The sequence below is a fragment of the Rhinoderma darwinii genome, chromosome 6, assembly GCF_050947455.1.
Source record: "Rhinoderma darwinii isolate aRhiDar2 chromosome 6, aRhiDar2.hap1, whole genome shotgun sequence".
Lineage (NCBI taxonomy): Eukaryota > Metazoa > Chordata > Amphibia > Anura > Rhinodermatidae > Rhinoderma > Rhinoderma darwinii.
The window spans coordinates 123,750,658-123,773,016 of NC_134692.1; the positions used below are offsets into that span (position 1 = coordinate 123,750,658).

General features: G+C 43.2%; 1 protein-coding gene across 1 annotated transcript in view; it reads left to right on the forward strand.

Annotated features, from left to right (window-relative positions):
• The window catches only part of LMTK2 (lemur tyrosine kinase 2), an 88,861-nt gene that overhangs the window by 44,144 nt on the left and 22,358 nt on the right, over nt 1-22,359 (forward strand). The window contains exon 7 of the mRNA XM_075830260.1: nt 11,231-11,364. Within this exon, the coding sequence (XP_075686375.1) occupies nt 11,231-11,364 (134 nt within the window). The remainder of the gene's footprint in view (nt 1-11,230; nt 11,365-22,359) is intronic.

Here is a 22,359-nt window from a genome sequence, read left to right on the forward strand (position 1 = left end):
TTTAGGTCACATCTCCTCCCAAAAAATGCTATAAAAAATGATCAAAAAGTCACATTTACTCCAAAATAGTACCAATAAAAACGACAATCCATCCCGCAAAAAAGAATCCCTGACACCGCTTTGTCCACGCAAAAATAAAAAAGTTATGGGTCTTAGAATATGGCGACATAGAAAACAAATGATTTTATAAAAAAAAGTGATTTTATTGTGCAAAAGCCGCAATACATAAAAAAAAACTCTATAAATTTGGTATCGCCGTAATCGTATCGACCCGCAGAATAAAGTTAACATGTAATTTAGGGCGCACTGTGGATGCCGAAAAAAAAACCAATAAACTATTCCAATTGTTTGTTTTTTGGTAATTTCCTTTACCAAAAAAAGAAATAAAAAGTGATCAAAAAGTCATGTGTTCTAAAATGGTACCAATAAAATCTACAGCCCGTCTCACAAAAAAACAAGCCCGCACGCCGCTCCATCAACCGAAAAATAAAAAAAGTTATGGCACTAGTAATGCGGTGATGAAAACATCTCAATGTGCAGGCCGGAGGGGAACATTCCTTCAGTTTCAGGGCCCTAGAATTTAAGAATTAGGAACTAGGAAAGGGAAGGGACATGGCACATCTGCTGGAAGGGAGGGCGCCCGTATTATACCAGCGCAAAACTTTCCCAGCAAAATTTCCCAAACTACGAAGGAGAAAAATTCCCCAAAAGGTGCAGAGCGTTACAAAAGGGGGATAAGAAAGAAACCCGTTTATCAGTGTGACACCGGCCTGCGCATAACGGATCGCTTCACAGCGTAACACACATCTATGGATAATTGTATTATTTACCCCATTATTATGCCCTGATGTTCTCCGCACAGATCACATATACCCTGATGTACTCCGCACAGCTTACATATACCCTGATGTACTCCGCACAGCTTACATATACCCTGATGTACTCCTCACAGCTTACATATACCCTGATGTACTCCGCACAGCTTACATATACCCTGATGTACTCCGCACAGATTACATATACCCTGATGTACTCCGCACAGATCACATATACCCTGATGTACTCCGCACAGCTTACATATACCCTGATGTACTCCGCACAGCTCACATATACCCTGATGTACTCCGCACAGATCACATATACCCTGATGTACTCCGCACAGATCACATATACCCTGATGTACTCCGCACAGATCACATATACCCTGATGTACTCCGCACAGATCACATATACCCTGATGTACTCCGCACAGATCACATATACCCTGATGTACTCCGCACAGATCACATATACCCTGATGTTCTCCGCACAGATCACATATACCCTGATGTTCTCCGCACAGATCACATATACCCTGATGTTCTCCGCACAGATCACATATACCCTGATGTACTCCGCACAGATTACATATACCCTGGTGTTCTCCGCACAGATCATATATACCCTGATGTACTCCGCACAGATCACATATACCCTGATGTTCTCCGCACAGATCACATATACCCTGATGTTCTCCGCACAGATCACATATACCCTGATGTTCTCCGCACAGATCACATATACCCTGATGTTCTCCGCACAGATCACATATACCCTGGTGTTCTCCGCACAGATCACATATACCCTGGTGTTCTCCGCACAGATCACATATACCCTGGTGTTCTCCGCACAGATCACATATACCCTGATGTTCTCCGCACAGATCACATATACCCTGATGTTCTCCGCACAGATCACATATACCCTGGTGTTCTCCGCACAGATCACATATACCCTGGTGTTCTCCGCACAGATCACATATACCCTGGTGTTCTCCGCACAGATCACATATACCCTGATGTTCTCCGCACAGATCACATATACCCTGATGTTCTCCGCACAGATCACATATACCCTGGTGTTCTCCGCACAGATCACATATACCCTGGTATTCTCCGCACAGATCACATATACCCTGGTGTACTCCGCACAGATCACATATACCCTGGTGTTCTCCGCACAGATCACATATACCCTGGTGTACTCCGCACAGATTACATATACCCCCACATTATAAACTGAAATACCAGCAAATTTCAAACAAAACTACCAAGTAAAATCCATGCTCAAAATGGCGTTCTTTTCCCTTCTTAGCCCTACAGAGTGCCCAAACAGCAATTTATGGCCACAAGTAAGGCATTACCATACCCGGGAGAACCCGCTTAACAATTTATGGGGTAAGATTCTCCAGGGGCACAACATATTGTGCGGTGAATAGGCAGATCAGTGGAAAAATTGCAATTTTTTACTTTGCACCATCCACGGCGTATTAATTTCTGAAAAACACCTGTGGAGTCTAAATTCTCACTACACCCCTTGATAAATGCCTTTACGGGTGTAGTTTCTAAAACGGGGTCACTTTTGTTTGGTACATCAGGGGTTTTGCAAATGCAACATGCTGTCCGCAAATGATTCCAGCAAAATCTACGCTCCAAAAGATAAATACCGCGACTTTCCTTCTGAATGCTCCCATATACAGTGAAGGAAATTAGTATTTGATCCCTTGCTGATTTTGAGAGAGATTATATTTTTTAAAAAAAGAAAATCACATTGTCAAAATTCTATATATTTATTTGCATTGTGCACAGAGAAATAAGTATTTGATCCCCTACCAACCATTAAGAGTTCAGCCTCCTCCAGACCAGTTACACGCTCCAAATCAACTTGGTGCCTGCATTAAAGACCGCTGTCTTACATGGTCACCTGTATAAAAGACTCCTGTCCACAGACTCAATTAATCAGTCTGACTCTAACCTCTACAACATGGGCAAGACCAAAGAGCTTTCTAAGGATGTCAGGGACAAGATCATAGACCTGCACAAGGCTGGAATGGGCTACAAATCCATAAGTAAGACGCTGGGTGAGAAGGAGACAACTGTTGGTGCAATAGTAAGAAAATGGAAGACATACAAAATGACTGTCAATCGACATCGATCTGGGGTTCCATGCAAAATCTCACCTCGTGCGGTATCCTTGATCCTGAGGAAGGTGAGAGCTCAGCCGAAAACTACACGGGGGAACTTGTTAATGATCTCAAGGCAGCTGGGACCACAGTCACCAAGAAAACCATTGGTAACACATTACGCCGTAATGGATTAAAATCCTGCAGTGCCCGCAAGGTCCCCCTGCTCAAGAAGGCACATGTACAGGCCCGTCTGAAGTTTGCAAATGCACATCTGGATGATTCTGAGAGTGATTGGGAGAAGGTGCTGTGGTCAGATGAAACTAAAATTGAGCTCTTTGGCATTAACTCAACTCGCTGTGTTTGGAGGAAGAGAAATGCTGCCTATGACCCAAAGAACACCGTCCCCACTGTCAAGCATGGAGGTGGAAACATTATGTTTTGGGGGTGTTTCTCTGCTAAGGGCACAGGACTACTTCACCACATCAATGGGAGAATGGATGGAGCCATGTACCGTCAAATCCTGAGTGACAACCTCCTTCCCTCCACCAGGACATTAAAAATGGCTCGTGGCTGGGTCTTCCAGCACGACAATGACCCGAAACATACAGCCAAGGCAACAAAGGAGTGGCTCATAAAGAAGCACATTAAGGTCATGGAGTGGCCTAGCCAGTCTCCAGACCTTAATCCCATCGAATACTTATGGAGGGAGCTGAAGATTCGAGTTGCCAAGCGACAGCCTCGAAATCTTAATGATTTACAGATGATCTGCAAAGAGGAGTGGGCCAAAATTCCATCTAACATGTGTGCAAACCTCATCATCAACTACAAAAAAAACGTCTGACGGCTGTGCTTGCCAACAAGGGTTTTGCCACCAAGTATTATGTCTTGTTTGCCAAAGGGATCAAATACTTATTTCTCTGTGCACAATGCAAATAAATATATATAATTTTGACTATGTGATTTTCTGTTTTTTTTATATAATCTATCTCTCACTGGTAAAATTAACCTAGCCTAAAAATTCTAGACTGTTCATGTCTTTGACAGTGGGCAAACTTACAAAATCAGCAAGGGATCAAATACTTATTTCCTTCACTGTATGTAAACAGCTGATTAGAACCACATATGGGGTGTTACCGTACTCAGGAGAAATTGCTTTACAAATGTTGGGGTGCTTTTTCTTCTCTATTCCTTGTAAAAATGAAAAATGTTGCTCTAAAACTACAACTTATTGGGAAAAAATATTTTTCATTTTCATGGCTTAATTCTAATTCAGCAAAAAACCTTTTGGGATCAAAATTTTCACTATACCCCTAGATGATTCCTCAGGGGGTGCAGTTTCCCAAATGGAGTCACTTTTGGGGTGTTTCCACTGTACTAGTACTACAGGGGCTCAGCAAATGTCACATGGCGCCCAGAAACCATTCCAAAATCCAAGTGGTGCTCCTTCCATTCTGAGCCCTACCGTGTGTCCAAACAGATGTTTATGACCACATGTGGGGTATTGTTTTTCTCGGGAGAAATTGCTTTACAAATGTTACGGTGCTTTTTCTCCTTCAGTCCTTGTGGAAATGAGAAAAAATTATCTAAACCTACATTTTCTTTGAAAAAATGTCGATTTTTCATTTTTACGGCCTACTTTCAATAAGTTCTGTAAAACACTTGCGGGGTCAAAATGCTCACTGTACCCCTAGATAATTTTCTCAAGGGGTGTAGTTTCCAAAATGGGGTCACTTGATGGGGCTTTCCACTGTTTTGGTCCCTCATGGGCTTTGCAAATGTGACATGGCCTCCACAAACCATTTCTGCTAAATTTGAGCTCCAAGAGCCAAATGGCGCGCTTTCCCTTTTAAGCCCTGCCGTGTGTCCAAACAGCCGTTCATGACCACATGTGGGGTATTGTTTTACTCGGGAGAAATTGCTCTACAAATATTGTGGTGCTTTTTCTACTTTAGTTCTGTTGGAAATGGAAAAAAAAATGGCTAAACCTACATTTTATTTGAAAATATGTCGATTTTCATGGCCTAGTTCCAAAAAATGTTGCAAAAAAACTGGTGGGTCAAAATGTTTGCTACACCACTAAATAAATTCCTCGAGGGATGTAGTTTCCCAAATGGGGTCACTTTTGGGGGGGTTTCCACTGTTTTAGTTCCACAAGACCTCTTCAAACCTGACATGGTGCCTAAAATATATTCCAATAAAAAGGAGGCCCAAAATCCACTAGGTGCTCCTTTGTTTCTGAGGCCGGCGCTTCAGTCCATTATCACACTAGGGCAACATGTGGGATATTTCCTAAAACTGCAGAATCTGGCCAATAAATATTGAGTTGCATTTCTCTGGTAAAAACCTTCTGTGGTACAAAAAGAATGGATTCAATATGAATTTCTGGGAAAAAAATAATGAACTTTGTAAATTTCACCCCTACTTTGCCTTAATTCCTGCGAAATGTCTAAAGGGTTAAGAAACTTTCTAAATGCTGTTTTGAATACTTTGAGGGGTGCCGTTTTTAAAATGGGGTGATTTATTGGAGGTTTCTAATATTGAAGGACCTCAAAGCCACTTCACAACTGAACTGCCCCTTGTAAAAATAGGCTTTTGAAATTTTCTTGAAAATGTGAGAAATTGCTGCTAAAGTTCTAAGCCTTGTAACGTCCTAGAAAAATAAAAGGATGTTCAAAAAACGATGCCAAACTAAAGTAGACATATGGGGGATGCTAATTAGTAACAATTTTGTGTGGCATTACTATCTATCTTAAAAGCAGATACATTTAAATTGCGAAAAATTGTGTTTTTCATAACTAAATACTGAATGTATCGGGCAAATTTTGCGAGTAACAAAGTCCAATGTGTCACGAGAAAACAATCTCAGAATCGCTTGGATAGGTAAAAGCATTCCGGAGTTATTACCACATAAAGTGACACATGTCAGATTTGAAAAATGAGGCTGTCAGGAAGGTCAAAAGTGGCCAAAGAGGGAAGGGGTTAACGGAGTCCCCTCCACTGGTTTCCCCCGCACAGTTGCAGGTAAACAGGGCTGTGCTGCAGTCCACTACACAGGTGGGTGGCCTGAAGCGCCGCTGTGCAGTAAACACTCATAAGGGACACAGGCACCACTTCATCCTCAAGATTAGTGGGTATCCCAGATATCGGACCCCCACCGATAATAACGTGATGGCTTATCCTATCAATATGCCATCACGTTATAAGATGGGAATAAGTCTTTAAACACATCTGTCAACAGACAGATCGCTTCAGGCTGGTACGCGAAGTGTTTTCAATAAAAATTTTCTTTATAGCTAAAACGCCGCAGCCAGATGTTCGTTTTAAGTCTATAGTCCAATATAAAAAAGGTCTACAAACGAAGCGTCTTTGTTTGTGGTGTTTTCTACCGTTTCTTCAGCAACAGTGGTTGTTGTTTTTTTTTGTTTTTTTTATTGTAGTTTTTTTTTTTAATGCTCTAGAAGGCGTGTTTTTTCCCCTGACATTTTCTGTTTACGTTCCCAATGTTAGGCCTTGTTTACGCTGTGTGTGACGCGTTTTAGACGCATTTTACTCGCCGATAAAATGCGGCAAAACCGCATGCTTTAAGCTTCCCATTGGTGGTAATGGAAAAACTCATTGTAGTGCACGTGACACGTTTGTTTGTTTTTTATGCTTGCGTGTTAAAAAAACGTGCTGTTTAAAGAAAAAAAAAGCGTGTCGCCAATTCTTGGTGCCGAAAACATGCCTAATTTTCATTGTCAACGATAGTCCAATTTACGTGCCAAAAAACGTGCATAAAACGCCTATATTTTAAAAAGCACTTTACAAAACACTAGCATTTTTTGACACGTCGGGTTTTGTTTTTTTGAGCGTCGTGTGAACAAAGCCTAACTCTTCAAACACCAGTGCAAAATGACCCCCAAAAAAAAAAACGCTACAAAGGCTGAAAAAGTAGGGCGGAGATCTGCCAAAAGAAATGTATGGGAAGGCCCGTTAGTACATGTGCACACGCAGCGGACTAAAGTAAAGTAACATTTAAAAAAAACATACACAATGGGAAAAAAAAAATCTGCAGATTTGAGGGCATGCTGTGGATTTTAAAATAAAGAGCGTGCCCGGTTTGTTGCAAATGTTTTTTATTTCTTTTTTGGTTTGAAGTGAATTTCTCATTTTTGTGCAGAGTGAAATCCATGGCAAAGTCTGCATGTATCACATGCAGATTCTGGTTTGGATTTTGGGATGGGATTTTCAGCCGTAATACGGGCACCAACTGAGCCCCTATTAGGCTGGATTCACACGAGCATGTTACGTCCGTAATGGACAGAATGTATTTCGGCCGCAAGTCCCGGACCGAACACACTGCAGGGAGCCGGGCTCCTATCATCATAGTGATGTACGATGCTAGGAGTCCCTGCCTCGCTGCAGGACAACTGTCCCGTACTGTAATCATGTTTTCAGTACGGGACAGTAGTTCCACGGAGAGGCAGGGACTCCTAGCGTCGTACATAACTAGGCTCCCTGCAGTGTGTTCAGTCCGGGACTTCTGGCCGAAATACGTTCTGTCCATTACGGACGTAACATGCTCGTGTGAATCCAGCCTAACACTTGTGTGAAACCGGCCTAGCATTGTAGTTAATGATATGAAATCCGCACAAGCTCTCTGGCAGGGCAGGGTTGCTAAGCTAAGACCAGGGCTGGAAGGAATGGAGCTGTACACTGAGCATTAGGGTTTAAGCCTTTGTATGAACACATTGCCTTTTATTTGCTGTGTTGCCTGGATTCTAACTGGCAGTGACGTGGCTGTAATGTCACTTTATTCACACCTTAATGTAGAATGTTTTTTTAAGGCGTTAGTAAAATTGGGATTAACCAGCAGGATTTTATACCTATTGACTCTCTTTGCGCTAGTTTCCTAGAATTTGACAAATCCAGTAGATTTGGGGCTTCACACATTGAACGAAGAGTAGCTTTACTGAGGATAAAGGCCCCGTGCACACGACCGTAATTTTGATCCACAATTACTGTATTTGTGGATCAAAATCCATTAATTTCTATGACCCACGGACACCTTCCAGTATATTTACGGGAAGGTGTCTGGGCCGTAGGAAGCATCCGTAAAAAATAGGACGTCCTATTTTTTCGAACTTACAGACCGTGTCCCCATACGTTATAATGGGAACACGGCCCGCAAATGCAGGTGACGCTTGCAGGCCGTGCCTGTAATCATGGACCATGATTAGGGCCGTGGTGTGTGCAGTGGGGCTAAGATTATGGCAAAATATCACATAATTTTACAGTATTTGGAGGGGTTTTGTTTTTATGTTTGCAGCTCCCTTGTGGCTCCAATGTTTTAAGGAAACTTTTTCTGTAGTTTATTAGCAACTAATGACTAACTGTTCTTTAGGGTGTATTCACACACAGCAGATTTGTTGCAGAAATTTCTGCAACTGTCCCATCCATCTGCAAATCTGCCACTTAGGGATATACCCTATAAGTCGCCAATGCAACATTTCCAGAGCTTATTTGGTGTATAGGGAAGGTTTAGCAAATCCTATATTATCACAACATTCATTATATTTTGCTGATTGGTCTGTAAAGAAACAGGTTAAAAAAAAATAAAAAAAAGTCACTGTTCTATTTGAAAGCAGTTGTTTGCTGCCATCTAGTGGCAAAAGCCACAGTTGCTGCAAAAAGATTAGACTTTTTTTTTTTTTTTTTTTTTTTAACCCCATTGAGGAAAGATGAGAACTCTGATAATAAGGCTAGGTTCACACCATGTTTTTTGCATCATGTAGAAAGGGACTGTTATAATAATTTTTTTTGACAAATGTTTTGCTAAAACAGGATGCATGAGGATGCAAAAATGAGGCAGGTTCCTTTTTTTTTCTGTACTGGTATAGAACAGGATCCAGAATGATCGTTTTTTTTTTTTAGAATAGAAGTCCATAGAAACAAGAAAGCCATCGTGTGTGTGTATATGTGTGTGTATGTATGTATGTGTGTGTGTGTGTATATATATATAATATCTTTATTTATTTTTTAAACTTTCCTGTAAGATCCAAAACTGCACGTGTGAATCCATTCTTTACAGTATTGAAATTCTATAATGCAAAATACTTTGAGGAGTTCAGACTTCAAATGTTAGGCCTCATACACACGAACGTGTTTTTGCGTCGGCAGTTCATCTGCAAAAGTACGGATGAATTGCAGATCCATTCATTTCTATAGGCCCATACACACGACTGTGGCTCACATGGACCGTGTGGGGCCCGTAATTATGGAATGCAAGCACTCAGGACAGGTAATTATATGGTCTGCAATTGCGGTCCGGCACCATTGAAATGAATGCACATTTTGTGTGCGTGGTCATGATTGTAGACGGCCCTCGGATGATACTCCGCGTCCGTCTTTGCCCGTAGTCAGGGCTACTTCTGTGTGCATGAGGCCTTAGCCTGAACCTTAAAAGTTTGTTGTACTTCAATCCTAAGGATTTTGGCTCAGGAACTGTATTTGCCAATATAGTTATACGGACAGCGCAGCGTTTGGAGTCTGTTGTATTAATGCCACATGCAGACAAGACCCATTCAATGGGGATCCAGACTTACAAATTCAGTCTACCAGACCATTTCTTCAGTTATTAGTGTTTTTGGCGTTGGAACGCTAAAGTTGTAAGTCATAGACTCCCCCCCAGAAAAAAAAAAGTTGTACCTAAGGTTTTCACGATGCTGGCTTCCTGTAAGGTTTATAGAGATACCGCATATGTATAGTAAGTTAACCCATTCCTGGCCGCTATCTGTACGTGTACTTTAACTTGGGAGGGTTATTTTTCCAAGTCCTTGTGTAGTACTTCGTCATACTTGCATTGCACAAGTCAGTCTGTTGGTAGCAGGCCAGCCCTATAGGAAACTGAAATGATCTTGGTCCAAGAACACCATGCTCGGTCAGTGCCACGCACTTGTCCAAACACACACACAGCTCTGTCAGACAGGACAAATGCACAATTGATTCCTCGCTGTATGTGAATGTGTTGTATCCATGTGCAGAGTCTACATCTACGCAGCGGGAATGGAGATCCAACTACATTATAATATGGAATGAAAACTACCAAGGCGTTGGAGTATCAATATCTACTATTGGCTCTGTCCTGGTGAGGAGATATTTTGTTCAGTCAGCTAGGCTATACAGCAGACATATTTTGGCTCTTGGGGCAAGTAGTGAAAGAAAGGAACACTCCACAATGGCTCTTTTGCCCATTTACTATTTAAGCAGAAAAAAGTTGAATCCGACCGCAGGCTTGGAAGTTGCGATCTGGCGTTTAAATTGATTGCCTGGGTTAGAAAAATAAATTCGGATTTAATTGAAGTGGGGAGGGGGTGGTCCCTCATTCAGGACCCTCATCTTTACGCTATATTAAGTTCCTCCATTCCCCCACCATGGCATTGCACTGGAATAGAACCTTTTTCCCTAAAGTTAACAGATGATCACTGGGAGGGGGTATCAACAGTGGGATACCCAGTGATCAGTTTACGGTCAGAGGAACCTTCTATCACAAAAAGATACTTAGAAGTGTCCATGTTTGGTGTTTCTGCTGGTGGGTGACTCCGCTGGTCTACACAGAAGAAAGGAGATGTAGCCTGGTCATCAGCTGACTGCAGCACATAGTGCTAGGTAACAACTTCAACATATTTTGGCTTTGTCATGTAAGAAGGTAGTGTTTAGCGACCAATCCATTTCAAGGTTTCCTTTCTCCTAGTGCAGTTAAGAAATTAAAAGCTCTGATCTGATTGGTTACTATTGGCAACTCTTCCGCTTTGATTATAATTTGTATGTGGCCTGGGGTATCTCCAGTTAGGAGAAACTTTGACCATTGCATAACCTCATTGGTGGACATTACAGATTGGGAACTTTCCCCTAAGTTTATCTTGAATGTGTTTTATAAGGCCACCTCGTGCTGGAGTTTATTATGATACTAGTGCTTGTTGTGCTGCTGACATCCCCGTTCTACATCCATGTTGCCTTTATGCTGGGATTTGCAGAATTCAGCAAGGTAAAAATTTGATGTAAATGGGAAGAACTTCTAATTACCCATAAAAGGAAGCGTGCTCGCTGTGCGTTCAGGAAGAATTCTTATTTGAGACATGAAACTTGATGAGTTGAAGACTATTAAGCCGTACAACTTTACTAATAATAACCTTGTTGACTGATTAGATCTAAGTAATGTATTTAGTTGCTGCTTTTTAAGCATCTCTCAAGTGCAATGAGCAGATGAACAAGATGATGATGATGACATGTTGCTTTCTTTTGCAGGGTGACCTGAAGACCTATTTAAGTAACGAGAAGGAGAAATTGAATGGAGACACCGAGATCATGCTGCTGCAGCGTATGGCATGCGAAATCGCTGCTGGCCTGGCCGTAATGCACAAACACAGTTTTGTTCACTGGTATGTTCTGCTCAGATTATGCGCAATGTATATATTTTTGTAGTTAAAGGTTAAGAATCCAAAAAGACAAATCTTTTTTTTAAAGCTATGTTAATACACTCTCAGTAGTTATTTGACTTGCTCAAAAAAAAAAAGTGTATTTTGACTACCAAAGAACAGAAGTATTGTGGCTCCTATAGCAATGATATGAAGGATAGTATAGTCTGTGTAATGCACATGACGTGCCAAGTCCTCCAGAGAGAGAGGGGGAGACGTTCTTTGTGTCCGCTCTCCACTCAGTTGATAGACCCAAATAAGAACCCCTCTTATTAACTCACAATTCTCGAAGCGGTATTTGAAATGTGTTTTCTAAACAAGACAACCCCTTTAATTGCATAATTAAAGAGAGTAGCCCACATTTATTAGTGTATTGCACCTTTTTTTTAATATTTTTTTTTTTTAGCATTTTATTCCAAAATAGTCTCATCTGCTCTGAAATATTTATTACCCAACTGCACCAGAATTTTTTTTTTTTTTTTAAATATCTTTTTTTATTATCAGTTTTCACATTTTCTTACAAACATTTCACGTAACAGTTACATCATGAGTGCGCAGCACTCTACTGTCATGGAATTAACTTTGAATTAAATTCAACATAACACATAAACATATAAACACATGAACATGGCATAATTGTCTATCTTCAGAAGGACCGAAAGCATGACTTCCCCCAACCCCGACACGACTAGGTCATCAATAAGTTTCTACTCATCCTTTTTCCCCCAGCTGATTCAGAGTTGCAACCCCCCTAAAGTGCCTGCCAAGAGCTGTGTACAATACCACTTTGTGTACTGGAAGGGCCTAACAATTTCCGCTATTTCGGCTGCTGTACATTGCGATTCTATGAATGTTTGCCACTTATCAAATAGCTTCTTGGTTCCCGTTTCCTTCCGACTTTCCACCACCACCCTCTCAAGAACCAATAACTGTTTCAGCCGCGACACAATCATTTCTAAACCCGGCATGTCTGCCTCTAGCCATTTACTCAGGAGGCATCTCAAGGCTACCAGTAGAATTGTGTGCACCAGCAGGGGAGGTGATCTCACTCCTCGAGCACACTCTTCCTCCGGCGGCCGCGCCTGATGGAATAGTAGCGCTTGAGGCGTCATTGGGAGATTCGTTTTCAAATGGTCCTCAATATATTTCTGTACCATCCCCCAAAATCGTTTCGTGTGTACACACCCCCACACTCCATGCCACAAATTCGTCAGTGGTGTATTGCACTTGGGACAACTTGTAATGCGGTCAGGGAAAGATTGTGAAGGCAGAATATTAAAGCCATATATAGCTGCATGCATCAACTTAAAATAGGTTTCCCTCCAGCTCTCATTTATCACACTCTTCCGTACCGTCTCCCAACCCCCCAGTATGATCTCTCCTATACCTGGATCCTGAGTCCACCGTTCCCAGCTTTTAAAACTAATCCTTGATTGCGGCCGAACAAAACCATCTCTCAATGCTCCATACAGCCCCGAAATGGTCGCCCGCCCAGTTGTTGGACCCATGACCTCATCTAGAGTGTGCGAGGTAGCTTCCTTACTCACATCCCTGAGCCTGGAGGTGCAAAATGCTCGTACCTGAAGTACTTGCAAAAAATTGACCCTCCCTGCTATGTGTCTGAGTTTAGTGGTGATTTCCTCCCCAGTTAACCACCTCTTTTCCTCTGTGTGCATAAGATCCCCTGCATTGCCCATGCCTACCCTCCCCCATGAGGCAATTCCGTCCCCCTTGTCTATTCCCGGTAAGAACTCTGGATGTCCGCTTAACGTCATATATTTCGAGACCAGGTGAGGTAGCCCAAACTGTTTGCGTACCACTTTCCAAGCGAGAACTGTATCTCTCAATACAATGGAGGTTTTGAGACGGCACGGAAGAGAAGCAACTCTACAATGTAACAAAGCTTTTAGGTTCCAGGGTGAGGCATACTCCCCTTCCAGATCTAAATTGGAATAATTGCTTGTCTCATGAAGCCAATCTACTACATGGCGAAAAAGACAGACCACGTTATAACCCCTGGCATTCGGAAAATTCACACCCCCTTCTTGTTTACCCATCATGAGCTTGGTAAGTGCTATGCCCATATAAATTTAGTGAATGAAGCCGTCAGTTTCGAGACATCCACATGCTTCAATAATAGAGGAAGTGTTTGAAAGGGGTATAGCAATCTGGGGAAACCATCTTAATCAGATGGCATCTTCCCAGGAGGGACAACGGCAATTGGCCCCATCTAGTGAGTTCCGCTTGTATTTTTTTAATTAACGGGGGATAATTTAGGCCATACAAAGTGTCTGGTGCCCTCCCTATTTTGATACCCAGATAAGTAATGCAGTGCTCAACCGGTGATATCCCGCAACCCAATGATTGCCAAAAGGTCTTAGGCAATGGCCTGCCCAACTCCAGCAGTTCGCTCTTAGCTATGTTGACTTTATATCCCGAGCATTGCCCAAATTCCTGTAAAAATTGAAAAACCTTCCCTAAATGCTCTTGAGGATTCGACATAAAAAGTATGACATCATCAGCGAACAGGGCTAATCTCACTGCACAAGACCCTACTTGAATGCCTCTGAACATATCCGATTCCTCCAGGTATCTAGCCATAGGTTCCAATGCCAGATTGAATAACAGGGGTGATAGGGGGCAACCCTGTCGTGTTCCTTTATGTAATTGGAAGGGATCTGATAGGAACCCTGAGGAGTGAACACGTGCTTGCGGGCTATTGTAGACTCCCTTCAGGAAGACCCGGAAGTCTCCCTGAATGTTCATTTTGTCTAGCACCATCCCCAGCCATTCCCATTGTATGTTATCAAAGGCTTTCTCTGCGTCTAGCGCTAAAAGTGCCGGCCTGGTTCCTGGCTGGGGATCGTGCCTGACTGTTTCTAGCACAGTCAACACCTTGCGTAGATTTGTCACTGCTGCCCTGCCCTTTACAAAGCCTACCTGGGATTTTCCCACCAGTATGGGTAGATACATAGCCAGCCGATTGGCCAAAATTTTTGTGAGTAATTTCTGATCTTGGTCTATCAGCGAAATGGGACGGTACGACCCCGGGTCAAGAGGATTCTTCCCCTTCTTGGGTAGCACCTTTATATGCGCTACTTTAGCCTCTGCTGGTAAAGCCCCCGTGCCTAGTAAAATATTATAGTATGCCACCAAGTAGGGCTGATTTCTTCTCTCAGAGATTTAAAAAACTCCCCTGTGAATCCATCCGGACCTGGGGCCTTTCCGTTAGATAAGGTCTTAATGGCGCTCCAGACTTCCTCTAATGTTATCTCTGCGCTCAAGTGACCATTTTGCTCCTGGGTGAGACCTGGCAACTTCACCTTCAAAAATTCCCTCCCTTTTTGGAGATCTATGGGTGTTTCTGAGTAAAGGGCTTGGTAGTACTTACTTAATATGGTATTGATTTTTTTTGGGTCTGAGGTAGAAGTCCCATTTGACTCGCTAAGTGTTGATATGTGCGATGGTGCATACCTCCCTTTTGCTAATCGCGCTAATAATTTGCCCGCTTTATTGCCGAAACGCATTAAATCGGCATCAAATTGGGACCGGTAAATACTCTCTCTTTTATCTAACCACTGATCAAACTGTCGCTTGGCTTCCTTCCATTCCTCCCCCAATGGCAGTGATGGAGAGTGTAGAAATGCTGTGTATGCACACCGTAATCTGTCGCTCGCTGCCTTGTATCCTTCGGTCGTCTTACGTTTAAGATTAGACATATATTGCATGATTTTTCCTCGTATTACCGCTTTAGCTGTACGCCAATACAATGACGGTTCCGAGCGATGTGATACATTATCCCCATCAAATTCCATCCACCACCCCTTAAGCTTCTGTATAAAGCCCTCGTCCTTTGCCAGAAAGGTGGGAAACCTCCAGATAAAATCCGTTCCTCTAGCTACTGTCGGCCAAGGTAATGGTAACCGGAGCATGGTCCGAAATGGCTAGATCTTCAATTATCTCACGTAAACGCCGCGATAATGCGTCACTAACTAGCAAGTAATCAATACGCGACCATGACTGATGAACATGGGAGAAATGTGTATATTCCCGCGCATCTGGGTGTAAACTCCTTCACACATCTATTAGGGCCGTGTGTCTTAAAAAGTCGGGCAAGATCTTATCTCTATTTCTCTGCGAACTAGTCCCTGCGCTCCTATCTTCCTTTGAAGATCTTACAGTGTTAAGGTCTCCCCCTAGAATCAAAAACCTAGTGCGATCCTGCTGGAGTTGGTTTTCCAAATGACCAAAAAAACCAGTGTTTACCGTATTTGGGCCATACACATTATGAATACTGATGGTTTCCCCTTCATGCTCCATCACTAGATGGATCCAACGGCCCTCGTCATCCCGCTCCTGAGAGACCAGTGTAAACACAAAATTTTTATGTACCAAAATTATAACTCCCGCCTTACCCTCCCTTGCCGACGAGCCAAAAACCTGCCCCACCCAGAATTTTTGCAAATACTTAAACTCCGGCTCGGTAAGGTGAGTTTCCTGCAATAGGGCCACATCTGGGTGCAATCGTTTCATGTGTCGTAACAGTTTGGTCCGTTTCTGTGGGGATCTCAGCCCTTTAACGTTCCAAGAGACTATTTTCATGTTATTGGGCCGTGTATAAGATGAGCTAAAGTGCCTAAAAGTCGTGCTAAGTTCGGGGAGTCAGATCCGTCTTTTTCCAAAAGCCATGTATAAACATTAATAACATAACCAAAACCCGGCTTATAAGCCAGAACCAACAAGGCCAACCGGCCCTTATCTAACGAAACCCTCAAATCACCTGCGGCAAGGGTTAGCAGCCCCTTCATACCCACTGGTGTACGTGACTTCACTTTTTTCTGTTATGTCAAAACACGCCCCTCCCTCCCCCTCCCCCCAGCCTGCACATATGACTCCTTCCCTGAGGAAGTAACACCTGCCCTTGCCCCCTCAATACCTCTTTGTCGCCTGTGCACACTCTTATACATTTCCATATCGTCAATTTTAACATCCTAGCGTCCATTTGGATTATATCTTCATGACTTTTATGCAAACAGACTTAAAATCACATATCCACATGAATCGTGCTTCGCCTCAAGGTTTCCCTACCTCCTTTTCCCATATCTTCTATCACAATTTCCCCCATTCTGCCATCTGTGACAGATACAGCTAATCCCTTGCGTGGGGGAGGCATTGTCTCATTCCCGGTCAGTCCCACCCACAAGGAAAAATCTCAGAGCCTGATCTAACTCCCTCACTGATCTCCTGTAGTGAAAACGCAGGGAAATACCAGAGTGCATACATTTCAACCTTATAACATTGTAACATTATAACAATAGGCCAGCTGTTGACCGGTACAGAGTGCCGTATACTACCGCCAAATATCTCCCTCAAAACTTTCAAATTATCTGTAAACTTATCTGTATCTGGTCGGAATCTGCAATTGGTCTACAGCGTCCACAAAATCATCATCACATCAGCTGAAATAACATGTGCTGAAAATAAAATGTGCTGAAAAGATCTTCGTCCTTCAATCAGGAGACGTGGATCGGGTGCGGTCCCGCGTACGCCTCTGCGGTTTCGGAAAGTCCCCTCCATTTCCGGCTCGACCCCCCCCCCCCCCCCCCCCCGGGATCTTCCAGGTGTGGGCATTAAAGCTTCTGCCCAGGTTCGCCCCATATTTATTCGGTTCCGTTTGGCTTCTCTCGACTTGCGATTTGGACTGTGTACTGGACTGTGACTCTCCTCTTGCTGTGGTCTGCGCCTACAAAGCTCTAAGTGCGTCCTCCGCTTCCTGTGGCGTGGTAAAAACCTTGTTCCGCCCGTTCTCTTGAAACACCCGCAAGATGGCTGGGTACTGCAGGTTAAAACGTATTTTCGCTTGGAACAGCATGGTGCAGATCTTGCTGAAAGCCCGCCTTCGTTTTGCAACTTCCGCCGAGAAATCCTCAAAAAGTAGCACTTTCATGCCCAGTATTTCCAAGGGACGCGATCTGCTGCGAAAAGCTTTCATGAGTGCCACCTTGTCATTATAATCCAACAGCTTAAAGATTACTTGTCTGGGACGAAGCGAACTGTGGTCGTCTGTTGCTGGGATGTTTCTGGGGTCCGGCCCCACTCTGTGCGCCCTCTCCACCCGGCAGGGACGGGGAAGACCTAAAGCTTCTGGCAATGTCCTCTCACACACTCGTTGCAAATCAGAAGATATCACCGCTTCTTTCAGCCCCACCAGTCGCAGGTTGCTCCTCCTGGAGCGGTTTTCCAGATCCTCCACCTTGTCCCCCAACTGCGTAGTAACAGACAGCACCCCTCTGAGTTTGGATTGCAGACGCTCATTTTCATCCTCCAGCAGCGTCATACGCTGCTCTAACTCATCAGCTCTGATAGTGACTTGTGCCAGCTCCGCATGCACGCGGTTTAGGGAATCTTGCACCGTTTTTTCCAGCGCCTTTTGCAGGTCTGGCGCTATCTGTTTGGCTACTTCTCGGGCCAGGGCTACATAATCAATGGCTGCAGGAAGAGCGGACATTATGTGCTCTGTCGGGCTTGAAAGCTGGGACTGATGGTGCTGCAGCTCATCTTCCTGTGTGTATAGCAGGGTCGCAGTGGCGGGAAGCGCCGCCATCTTACCTCCCTTTACCACGGCCGCGGCTAAGTCTTCCATGGCTGGCTTCTGCGCGCTTCTGAGGAGGTACCTGTCCATACAGGCACCACCGGGTATGTTTCCGTGTGCAGGGCTGGTGACTTCACCGCTGATTGTCGCTGCCGAAGCGACTATTATAAGCAAATAGGCTGGACGGGAGCTCAGTCACTCGCGTCCTGCATCTCCAGCGCCGGAACCGGAAGTCACTGCACCAGAATTTAGAGCCATGTGGGTTAGGCCTGATTCACATGAAAGTTGTAAGTCCATGCGCTGTTCCTGAAAACAGACCACACACGGACCTATGCAACTCAATGGGGCTTTTCATACATGCGTGTTTCCGTTGCGATAAACTCTGTTTCTATTTTGGTGCGTTTTTGCGCATCATTCACCTATTGAAGTCAATGGGTGCGTGAAAATCACGGGCAGTACAAGGACGTCTTCTGTGTGCAGTCCGTGATTCACGCACCAGTTGCTAAAAAAAACACCGACAAAAAATAATGAAAAAAAATGTGCACCAACACGGACATAGAAAACGGATCCACATGGAACGCACACTGATACCACACAGAACTACGCTGCAGGAAAAACGCAGCTTTTTTTGCGCGGACGAGAAACTGACACATTCGTGTGAATCTAGCTTTAGTTTGTAAAGGTGGAGTGAAGAGTGGCTGGGCCTTAGTGCTTGGCCAAGATTTAGATGCATTTTATGAAATGTGACTTTTTTTTTTTTTTTTTTAAATGTCGCAATTGAGAAGTCTCATCTCTACTCCACACATACCCTGGCATAGGAAAAATGTAGTAATGTTATGACATTTTAATGGCGGTGATGTATGTTGTGACAGATTAATCAAAGAGGGCAAAAGCAGTCCTAAACTTGTCGCAACAAAAAGTAGTGGTGGTCATGTAACTAGTCGCATAATTGCCCGAATGCCATTAGTGGCCGGCTGTTGCTGGGACTAACTAGGCAATAGTCACTACAACAGGACTATTTCTCCTGTAACTGGGGCTGCTGTGAATAAAATTAAATAATAAAGTCCCCCAATGTTTTTTTCTGACCTTTTTGAGCGACAGACCATAATAAAAAAAAGGAAAAAAATAAGCTAAAATAAATTAAATAAGCACAAAAGAACCCCCCCCCCCCCCCCAAAAAAAATGTTCCTTTGCCGATCATTGTCTTAACGCTAGCCCTGACCCAATTACCCTAAAATACATGTAATATATCAAAATTGATGGTATTTTAGGGTACCCATATACTGTTACCAGAAAGAAAATAAGCTAGAATCTTTGAAAAAAGCATTTTTTTTTTTACAAGTCTTAAAACCGCAAAAAATTTTGTATAAATGGTTAAAAAAAACAAACCTGCATTGTTCACCCAAAAAGTTGCGAAAGTCACATCACTAGCCCAATTATAAAAAAAAACATTATAGCCTTTTAACGAACGCGTGCTAAAAATTGCTAAATTTACAACTGAGTGTTACCATTCCCTATTACTTTGTTTTTACTTTATTTTTTAAACTTTAATGTACTGGCATATATCTCCATATATGCTAGTACATTAGCCTGTGTACGTATAGTACACAGGCAGTTGTTAGGACATACCTAAGTATGCCCTAACAGGAAATATGGTAAGACAGCCCTGGGGTCCTTCAATGAACCCTGGGCTGTCTGCCCATATATGGTATGTCCCTCGATCGCGTCACAGGAATTCCCTGTGACACGATCCAGGGGCATCCCCCCACTTCTCATATTCCCCTGAATGCTGCAGTCCGCTTTGATCGCAGCATTCGGAGGAATAGCGGCGGAGAAGAGGTTTCTCTGATCTACGCCGTTATAGAGCGGGGCTGCGACTGTGTAATACAGCCATTGGCCCGCTCCTGACAGGAAGTGCGTGCGCGGACAGCATGAGGAGATGCGGCCGGCGCTGCACTAATGAGCGTAGGCGCTGAAGATAGAACATGGGGGTGTTTTGCACAGCGCCCGCCATGTTCTCTTCAGTGCCGCCGTTCATTAGTGCAGCACTGGCCGCAACACATCCTGATGGTGCGCACTTGTCAGGAGCGGGGCAATGACTGTATTACACAGCCACAGCCTCCCTCTCAAACATTCATGTATTACAATACTGAGTTGTGCGGCCGCACAGCATTGTATCGAAATACATTAAATAACGGTATCGAACCGTTTGGGGATGCACAGTATCGTAACAGTATCAAAGTTTCGATGCATCGTGCATCCCTAGTGTAAACACATACTGACGTAACATTTTAAATATTCGAAAATCGCATAGTAAGATCTGCAGAGTCAGCATAGCCCCACAGTATGAAGCGAGATAAGGTACGTCAGCGAAGAGTTGGGGGAAAGAGAAAAGGAAGAAAAAGAGGAGAGGGCATAAGAGAGTCTCTGATCCCACCGCCATCATGAGTCCCAACTGAGAGAGCGCACAAATAGTGGCGGTGTCCACCAAACAATTAAGGTGGAGCAGAAATTACTCATGTCAACAGAGTAAGTTATCCAGTGGGGCCAAATCTTCTCCCAGTTTAACCCCAAATCTTCTCACAATTTAACCCCAGTCAAAATGCGTTTTGACCGCGACCTGTGCGACTATTACCGGATGTTGCATATGAATTTCCCTGTATATTGTTATAGGAGGTGAATGGATGGATGAATGTGTTCTCTCAATGCCTCACATCAGTTCAGTAGGAAGACATAGATTTGTCAATCACTAGTGTTTCTGCGGTTGAACATTTTGGTTTGCTTAGCAGTTCCGTCAGTAGAAACTGAAAATAGCCGCTAGCACAGGAATCGTTTTTCTCTATTACGTCACTTTGGTATGAATTATTTCAGTTTTTTGCCTGTCCGTGCGCAGATACTTAATCTGTGGCCTGAGAAAGCACTTGTTGCCGTTCTTCACAAATAGTTGACATCTGACACTTGGTTTCGAGTGGAGTTCCTGACCTCTTGGTTTAAGAAGTCCCACATGTCGTCTAGACCTCGCTTTGGTCATCTCTTGCATGGAACAGTGTGTTCGCTGGGAGCATACGTTTTATTTTGGGGGTTCTTTAGTCTATATTCTGTAAGGGATTATCGGTTTTTACTAAACACAAGCATACTCCTTTTTGAATACTTTTTCCCATTATACAACTCAAGAGGAGTTCACACGCAAAAATGAATTTGGTTGTAGTAATTTTTTTTAAAATATATTTATTTTGGTTCAGAGAGAGTCCAAATGTTGAATCAATATACTGCAGACCTCCGTGCGATGCAGCCTAAAACTAGGATCCGATCCAAAACGTTCGGTATAAATGATCCAATCCTGTTTTTGGGGAGAAAAACAAACAAAAATAACACATTAGACAAACTCGACAAAATAAGTAAATCTCAATCAAGACTAAATGCGTTTAATGCAGTGATTGGGGCTCATAGATGTGAAGACTATACTGTCATGTACATGAGCAGCAGGGTAAGCTCCGTGCAAGCAAGGCAGTTTCTCAACTAACAGGAATTGTGGATGTGTCATCTGCTATGTGAATAAACTCTTTACATTAGAAGCTCATTTTACATTGATCTTTTTAAAACTGGCTCTGTCAATGTAGCCGTGTGGGTAAGTGCTGTAAATTCTTGCTACCAGTGGCTTGTCTTGGAATGGGGATTGATTTCCTTGCAGTTAATGTGTATACGTCGTGCCCACTATATCCGTGGTATATTGGATTCGTACTACTCATAGATTACAGCAGATGTTCGGTCAGCTGTCCCGTAACAAGAGGCTGATGTCATATGGTTTGCCTCCTTTTTTTTATTATTTTTCTGTATTCGATTAAGGCTAGGGCCCCAGTGTAATTATGGGTCGCTCGGGAACCCAGTAAAATTGTGCCGTGACTTGCACAGAACCTGAATGGTTCTCTGAAGATCAAAAAATTGTGGGACAATCACAAAAATTACCACGTGGTCGGAATTCTTGTGATCTTTGCAGGTCACCCACAACTTTGGAAACATTGAGGCCATGGAAATGTATCGTCACTCATAAGAGACCGAAAGTCGTTGTGGATTCCTAACCTGAAACAGGCTTAGGAGAAAATTTGAGGACTGGATTGTTCATCAGTTCTGCCCTCCATCTTTATTTAGTCTCCAACACATGGTAGACAAGTTTAACCTTTTGAGTTTGGTGTTTTGTTCCTTTTTACTGTCAATTAGTGATTTTATTTGGTCCAATTCCATGTTAAAATGCTGCACACAATGCCCAATCTGCACCACGACTTGTTACAGGACACGCAATCTGAATATAGTGAAAACCCACTGGGCACTTTTTGGGCATTTTGCCTTCCACTATTACTTGCGGTAAA